The 8,498-nt window shown below is 46.1% G+C and overlaps 1 protein-coding gene across 6 annotated transcripts in view; it reads left to right on the top strand.

Annotated features, from left to right (window-relative positions):
• The window catches only part of LOC116941355 (A-type potassium channel modulatory protein KCNIP2-like), a 167,940-nt gene extending 160,226 nt beyond the window's left edge, over positions 1-7,714 (top strand). For all 6 annotated transcript variants that reach the window (XM_032952398.2, XM_032952393.2, XM_032952394.2 and 3 more), the window contains 5 exons: positions 1,166-1,236; positions 2,902-3,009; positions 3,664-3,768; positions 5,239-5,301; positions 5,458-7,714. In XM_032952398.2, the coding sequence (XP_032808289.1) occupies positions 1,166-1,236; positions 2,902-3,009; positions 3,664-3,768; positions 5,239-5,301; positions 5,458-5,502 (392 nt within the window). In that variant the 3' untranslated portion in view covers positions 5,503-7,714. The remainder of the gene's footprint in view (positions 1-1,165; positions 1,237-2,901; positions 3,010-3,663; positions 3,769-5,238; positions 5,302-5,457) is intronic.
• Positions 7,715-8,498: the final 784 nt, after the last annotated feature.

Below are 8,498 nucleotides of genomic sequence, written 5' to 3'. Positions count from 1 at the left end.
AGGGCATACAAAAGTACCCCCCCCCCTAATGTGGATAGAGATGGTCTCATAAAATGCCTTCAGAATTAGTTCTGTGACATCATGTTCCACGCCAATTCTTCAACACGCTGTGGTGCACCGCTTACTGCGGGAGTTCGGGATGAAAAGGGTGCGCGTCTCCTGGCAGGATGCTGGAGGCACACACTCGCAAAATATAATCGTGCGGGCAAAGGCAATTGCAAAGGTGCAGCCCTTCAACTGCCTTCTCGTGCCACGGCTCCCAGAAAGCGGCTATGCTCGAACGGGTAGCTTCATTAGAGAGCTCCTCTCGAGGGAACTTGGCCTACTGCTCCACGCTTCCATATAATTGAGAGAGCACCACCACTTACTTTACCTTTAGCCTACCGCACAGCGACCTGCCAATCGCTTGAAAAATATTTATTTATTACACGCTTTTTAATTAACTCACTGTCTGTTGTTGTATCCCCAAATCTTGTAACTCAATTTTAACCCACTTCCCAATGTGGTATCGACTGCAAACTTGTTATACTTATGTCATACTGATGACAATACTATATTCTATAAAAAAAAATATTTTTAAACATTCATTGTTATGTTATGTTTCGGCTTGGGTCTAATTGTCCACGCTCAAATAACGTTGGCTGTAAATGACCACGGCCCCCTTACGTTATGGCAAGCTTCGGGGCCACTCCCTGGAGTCGTGGAGTTTTGCCGCTACGAGTACGGTACATTTCATGAAAGCGTGTTTTTTTAAAACGTTTTTTTAAAACATTACTTTTTATTGTCTTGTGGTCCCCACCACTTGGGTGGAGCGGTGAGCCCGAATGTCCCTCTTCGTTCAGCCCTGGCGCACCAGTCTCGGGCTTTCTTTGCTCACAGAGTGAAAGTGTCCCCCACCCACTCACCCATCCCCTGCACCACGATCGGTGCCTTGTACTGCGCTCACGTTGAGTCGCAGTCAAAACAATTATAAATATATCGTTATATAAAAAAAAAAAACATCTCCCCCCCCCCCCCCCCCCACAACCGCACCCCTTCGATCACGCTCTGCAGGCGGCGTGGGTCGTGCGTGAGCGAGGTCGCGGTCGCCCTGATGCTGTGCGCGTGTTTTTGTGTCGCACGCATTGCCCCCCCACCCCCTCCTGTTACACCACCGCCGCCGTAGACGCCAGCACGTACGCGCACCATCTGTTCAACGCCTTCGACGTGGACCAGGACGGCTCCGTGAGCTTCGAGGTGGACGAGACGCGCGGGCGAGAAGAGATTAATTAACGGGCACCCGAGATTAGTTGCGTGGCGAATGACGAAGCAAGCGGCAGCGTGAATGTAAAATTGACGGCAATGGTGCACGCCTGGCACGGCATACTATAGCACAATTACTATAATTGGTTTTATTTTAACAGATGTAAGGCTCACTGAGCTACACAGTATAGATAGTTTTTCAGAAGCGACCTATCGCAAATGATGGCTCAATGAAGCGCCGTATCATTGAAAATGTATAGCAGCCGAATACTATAAAGGCACGTTGATTCTAAATGATTCTAAATACAGCGCCCATGTGACATCCGCTCAACGCTCTGAGGTAACCGCATAGTTTTAGAGGCAGAAGTGCACTCTGGGGAATGATATTAATGAATCATCTACGTTCTAATTAATTTGCCTTACGATAGTTTGGGGAGGGGTGTAGTGGCAGAGCATTGGTTAGCGCACTGTGCTGCGCCTGAACTAGAAATCCCTGCCCATATTTTAACTAGTCCTGGGCAAACCCCCACCTTCACCAACCTTGCAGTGACCAGGGGTGGTGAAGTGTGGTCAAGCAGTAAATAACATCCATGACTGTGACAGCGTGGGGGGAGGCCTTCAGCAGATGATAAAGGGCGACCCTGTGGGAGATGGAGCGATGACATCAGTTGTCGTGAAAGATTGAGATGGATTTTTGCACCGCAGGACCATGAGAAATTTGGTGGCATAGGAGCATCGAAGAGACAATGTCTGATGATGTTGCTGCTGAAGATGATGATGCCGCTGATAAAATGATGATGGTTGCGTCTGGTGATGATATTTCTGAAGTTAATTGTAAATGACAGTTCTTTTCTGGGATAGAGTGCGTGACTATACATGTGTCGTGAAACCCGCCACCACCCGACAATCAATTAGTAAGGTTTTGTCATGTAAACAGAACGTGTCCATTCGTTACTAGTAGAGCACCACCGGTGTGTTGCAGAGCCAGGCCACAACATTTACAATCTGAGTACTATATATTCTTGGTTCTTTCGGTAAAGTCACGTAGAAAGGAAACAATAAAATAATGAAAAATAAAACAATAGAATTGTATTGTTTTATATTTTTATTATTTTATTGTTTCCCTTCTACGTGACTTTACCGAAAGAACCAAGAATATGAATCCCTGCAGTCACGAAAGCTTTAAATCAAAATCTGAGTACTAGTTACTAGTACAGCACTACCGGTGTGTTGTAGAGCAAATCCACAACATTTACAATCTGAGTATTCAGATTTATAATCTGCTAAGCCCTGGCACACCAGTCTGAGTGTTTTTTTCTTCATATTTACGCGATCTAACACAAAAAAAACATGTATTGTGGATGATATTGGTCACGAAAGCCGACGTGTTAATCTAATGGTAAATCGATTGATGATTATAAACTAATCATAATGAATATGGTCATTTTAATTGTAAACCAATGATTATCTTAATTGTAAACTGATCATTACAAAGATGATGATCATCATTATAAAATGACAATCATTGTAAAATGATGATGAATGGAAACCGATGATTTTAATTATAAATTGATTATTGTAAACCGATGGTGATTTTGACAATGATGAATTAACGATCATGAACTACATGCATTTGCGTGCTTGCGTGCTTGGGACCAGGACTTTGTGACTGGGCTGTCCGTGCTGCTGCGCGGATCCGTGACGGACAAGCTAAGGTGGGCCTTCAACTTGTACGACATCAACAAAGATGGCTATGTCACCAAGGAGGTGAGGCCCTGCCGCTGTTGCATCCATAATCTTCTCGTCGTATGGCTGCTGATGTAGATGCAGCGCATCGGCTACAAGCCCAGCTAACCGCTTCAGGAGCAGTGGAGTAGTGTATCCCCGCGGCGTCTCCTCCGTATTTTTGTATCGGCCGTTGCGTCCGTTCTACGTTGTTACTCCTGGAGAGTTTTTTTTATTATTTTCCATTGGTGCATCAGGTATTCACACTCCGCTGCCACAATAATAGCTTTCAATGCACCGCACAATGTTCGCTGTGCGGAGCATCGCAACCACAGGCGAGCGGGAAGGCGGCAGCCACGTGGCGAGCCGGAACCTAATCCCACCGCTGCAAGTTCCGTACTGCTCTATATCGTACTACGATAAAAAAAATAATGATCTATGCCTCCAGTTTGCTGGCTGGCCGCTGGCTGGGCTCCTCTCCACCCATAACGATAACTCTGTCATTAGTGGCTGCTGCCACCGCAACTAGCTGGGCAACTGGTGACACGGGATTTTCCGGCCTTCGTCCGGCCGCGCGTGCGTTTTACATGTGAACGGCTGTAAAACAAGTGTGGATATTCACGAGAGCGAGACAGCGGCAACAGCAGTCAAGGTTTTCGTGCGCATCGCGTGGATGCTTGTTTACCGCTCGTGCAGGAAATGTTGGACATCATGAAGTCAATTTACGACATGATGGGCAAGTACACGTACCCGGCAGTGAACCACGACGCGCCAAGGGAGCACGTGGACAAGTTTTTCGAGGTGTGATGTCCCGCCCAACTTTCCCGTAATCCTGTAATCATGATCGTCATCACAACATTAACACCGTATGGTCTGTAAACAACGTGGCCAAGAATATACACCGCGTCCTAGATGTAAAATTTGGAAAGCAAGTACGAATTATGGAAATTAATTAATTTCGCCAAATTTTAAAACCCCCACCTAGCACAGCAAGGCTGGTGCTGAGTCTCCTTGTGCCCACAGGGACAGCTGCTTACTGGCAGTGCCCTCTCAAATGTGTTGAGATGTGAGGTATAGCGCTCGGAGATGCCACAGCGTATAGGAGGGCGCGATTTGAAAATCTAATCCATTATAACGCCTTAATGCTTGTGATGACAAATACAGCAGTTACTCCTTTAACGAAGCTAATGCGTTCCTTGAAAAGTTAGAACGGCGCTCGTTGTAACTGTGCGCGTTCGAACGGTGCGTGTTCTGCGTTGTGCGAAAAGCGTTCCCAAATGGCAGAACGGCGTTGTAGCGTTAAACACATTGTGGTATGAACACGGCCACGCGTTCAGCGAGGACTCGCCGTACCAATGCTTTGAACTTGTTCCGTGCTCATTGCTCCAGGGCGGGGGGGGGGGGGATTTTCTGGAGTTTTTGACTGCACCATGCGTTTTCTCTTTTGGTCACGACGACTCTGTGTGTCTGTGTGTGTGTTTTTTTTGTCTTTGATGATTCTCGACTGCCAACCGTTTCGCCTGTAACTTTTCAACAACATCCGATAAATATGTTTTTGTTTCTTATTATAAAATTGAAGATCAGAAACTGAGGCGTGCAAGGTAATTGCCGGCTGGCTGCTCACAGCATCTTCAAATAGAGAATGTAAAAAATATATACATTTTGTGACAGGTGATAAATTAGCAATAGCAAAGGAATACATTAAAAGGGCCAAAGAGGCATAATTACTCGGAAATCAATTACTTTAATTTGAGAAGATTAAAGAGGTGTTGTAGTTTTAAATGGTACCTCCGACTGGAAGGAGATCCAAACCACCTTAACGACTGTAAAATGTCAAATTCTCACGTGGGCAGTATTACCCGGTGTTTACCGGTTTCGCAATGAGACAGAGAAATTTCAATTAACAGCTTTTGCACGAGCAAAACGTTGGCAGTTTAAGTTCAAACGCAATCTTAACGACTCCCGCATGAAACCAATAAACCCAAAATGGCGCAGCTGGATAGTAAACTATATTTTAAATATATAAAGAATGTCAAAGGTGGCATTATAATCTGACAAATCATCATAAGAGCTGAGACGCAAGAATAAGAAACAAAAAAAACATATTAGCCAGGGGTGAATAATGCATCGAGTCGTTCATTAATACCGATCGTTTATCTCACAATACACGCATCGAATTGTGTGTGTGTGTGTGTGCCTGTGAGAAAATCACCTACAATACACCTGATCCTGCCATCGTAGAAGCCAATCTATATCTTTGTCTTTGTCTAGAAAATGGACAAAAACAAGGATGGCGTTGTAACAATAGACGAGTTTATTGATGCCTGCAAAGAGGTGAGCAGGTGTTTGACTCTTGCCACATTTTAATAGTTTAAATATCTCCGCACCAGCTTCTAAACAGTTATGATTCTTAACCTTCACCAACACCTGTCCTAACCTCTCCTCTCCTCTTACTTCCCCGCCTGCGATCCCTTTCGCCGTCTCGTCTAGGACCAGAGCATCCTGAGGTCCATGCAGCTATTCGAGGGCCTCTAGAGCAGGGCGACCGCACGTGGCTTTGCTCGCGAGAGACGGAGCCAGCGGAGGAACGGCCGACGGGAGAGGGGGGACGGGGGCGTCCGGTGGACCCCCCCACTAAAAAAAAACTCCTTGCAAAGTTTCTGCTTCTATTGCTTTGAATTCCCACGTCAAACTAAAAAAAGCAATAAAAACACAACGGACCCAAGCCGAAAGATGCAGGTGATCTGGATGTTTAGTGTCTCCCCAGGGTCGAGCGTGCCTTTGCGGTCGTGGGGATGCGAGCTCGAGAAATTAACCTAAGCTGCGGTTGTGTGTTTTTTTTGTGGCAGTAAGCGGTCCCGGTAGTCTGGGCACAGCCCGCGAGCGAGCGTCGACCGGTAACCGGTTCGTTGCTCTCTTCGCACGCCACGCTGTGCAACCTCGAGCGCGGCCCTCAAGGCCGGAATTAAGGTGCCGACAGTGGCCGCTGTGGCGGTGAACTCACGCCCGTGGGCCTAAGCCGAGCCCTCGGCCTCCTCTGTCCACTAGCAACATAAATCCCTGTAATGCTCTGGCTAAAGGGTTAATGGCAGCCGGTGGGACAAGGTTCATTTGGGGTCTTCGTCTGGCCTTCGGCCATGTAAAGGAGAGGCATGATTTCCAGCCTGCATGAACCCAATTGGAGAACTGTGGCGGAGAGCTGTTAATCCAGGCTTGATGTCTCAGTAAGTTATGGAGGACGCTTATGTATTGAAAGTGGAAGGGACTTTGTTTGATAGCCTCCCCAGTAGATGTATGGCGGTGTGTGAGGAAGCCAAGGGCACATTTCACAAATCTCAAGGATTTAACAGCAGGCTCTAAGTGGCGCCATGCACAGTGCTCATCTCTAAACCGCGGCAACAAGTTGACCAGGGGGCTCCATTTTGGTGCAGATCGATGCTAGCGCTGTCAACTTGGGAGGGACCATCACGAAAAGAAACGATGGGGGTAATGATGACACCGGCCAAGGCCATTAAACCTGTCTGAAAACTCATCTCGATCGACGTGTTCGCAGATTCAAAACCTCGGCGCACACACACCAGTGCACATGTTATTGAAAATATGAACGTGCCAACGGGGCTGCCCTGAATTACCGGAGGCTTCAACTCTGCCATGAAAAGTCTGCAGCTCTTGCGCTCATTCGCTCGCTCGCTCGCCAGGATAAAGTCACCGCAGAATATTTATTTGCGCTCCTAAAATCACAAAATCAAGCATCGTCTCGCGCTCCGTGCACTTTGGGTCAAGCGGAGGGAGCGCGGCACGAATTCTGAGCCGCATTTGTCAAAGCGTTTCCGCTGTAAATCAGCCGGACATAAACTCGTAATGGGTTTGGCGCAATCGGCTGCAAACACGCGGCTCAACTTTGCAAGGAAATGGGAGTTAATTTCGATGATAAATGGGCATACTTTTTATTATGCATTGACGGATTGTAATGTTTTTACTATGCGATTTTTAAATAAAGTTGTAGCAATTATTTATTACTATTAAACTTACAAAAAATATATATACACACAGTTGAGCAGGCTTGTTGCAAGTGCATTGCATGCAGACTGGTACGGGGAGAGCAGGTAGCCTCTGCTTCTTGTAGGGAATGGTGTAACGCAGCAGCTGTTCTCTGAATGCTCATGAATTTTACAATTTGTTTTCTCCCCTTACAAAAAATATTCGCCACAAATTACGCCTTTTATACCTAGTCCCACGATGGACAATTATTGTCAGGACTCAATGTCAGTATGTTTATATAAAAATACGTGGTCCTGGTCATACTTCACTGTAATTGCTCTGGATGCAAATATATTTATCGTGTGCAATCATTTAAACGTTTTCATTTTACAATCATGAACATGTCTGTTTAAAAAAAAAATGCTCGTTATAAAGTCACAGCAAAATTTCTTCTTGCAATTCAAAAATGTGCATGTACATATCGGATAGTGCATGCGTTGTGCGTGTGTGGTGTATATATATTTACATTTCTATGTATTAGTTTGTTGTACTTCGTCCCCGTACCTCCAATTAGCCCGGTTGGCTACGTACGGTGCGAAAGAAGTTCGACGTGCACACGTAAATGCTTGCGAAGCATGGGTAAAACGTCCTCGTAATGAGCCCTTCCCATAGTAGGCCAGTCAGCTCGTTCTCTCCATGGTTTGACTTGTGTGCACAAAATAACACATTTATTTTGGACAATAAAACCAAAACTGCTCGTGGGAAATATGTCTACGGATTCTCAGTTCCGTTTCGTACAATCGAGGCGTCCGGACGCATTGGAGAGGTGCTCTCTACGCGCGAAGATGAAGATGTGAAACGTCGGCGTTGTAAGTGTCACACGTAGCTGAGCGGAGTGTGAGAACATCCCTCACGTGAGGCCGCTTGTCAGCCACCCGTTCGTAAAAGTGACGTCTTAGAAGAATCGTTTCAACGCCCCCGTGCCGTCGTCGCCCTCTTTTATTGTTTCATCATTTACAACAACAAAAACAACCACTCCGGTGTGCATTTGTTTTAAAATAGCAGCAAAGACTTCACAAAAAAGCACACAAACTTCATAATCTATTCAAATTGTGCGTGCCCAGATGCTCTCCTGGAAGTAAAAGTTTGTAAAGGCACGCTCTTGATCGGCGAATGGTGGTGACGCGTTCGGCATGCGGAGTTGATCGTGGTTTTAGAATGCCCCATTCGAACCTTGCGCCATCAACTTTCATTCCTGGCCACGGTGGGTGAGTGATCGCTGAACCGGTATTGACCTCCTCCCCACCCACCCCACCGCACTCACCAACCTGTACTGACCAGCGTGTTGAAGTATGGTCAAACAATCCCCACGATTGACACAACCTGTGAAGGCTATCATCCAGAAGTGGATTTACAAATGACAGTAGTATTAAGTGGTGTTTTTGGTTTGTTTTAGTATCTATCCACATATGTAGACTTTTCATCGGTAGTGTTTATACATATTTCGCATTGATTGAGAACTCACCTGATGAAAGAAGACATTTAAGTAA

This window comes from Petromyzon marinus, chromosome 11 (genome assembly GCF_048934315.1).
Source record: "Petromyzon marinus isolate PM22_M1 ecotype Great Lakes invasive population chromosome 11, UKy_Petmar_22M1.pri1.0, whole genome shotgun sequence".
Lineage (NCBI taxonomy): Eukaryota > Metazoa > Chordata > Hyperoartia > Petromyzontiformes > Petromyzontidae > Petromyzon > Petromyzon marinus.
Note: the sequence above shows the minus strand (reverse complement) of the source record. Positions and strands in the feature narration are given on the sequence as shown.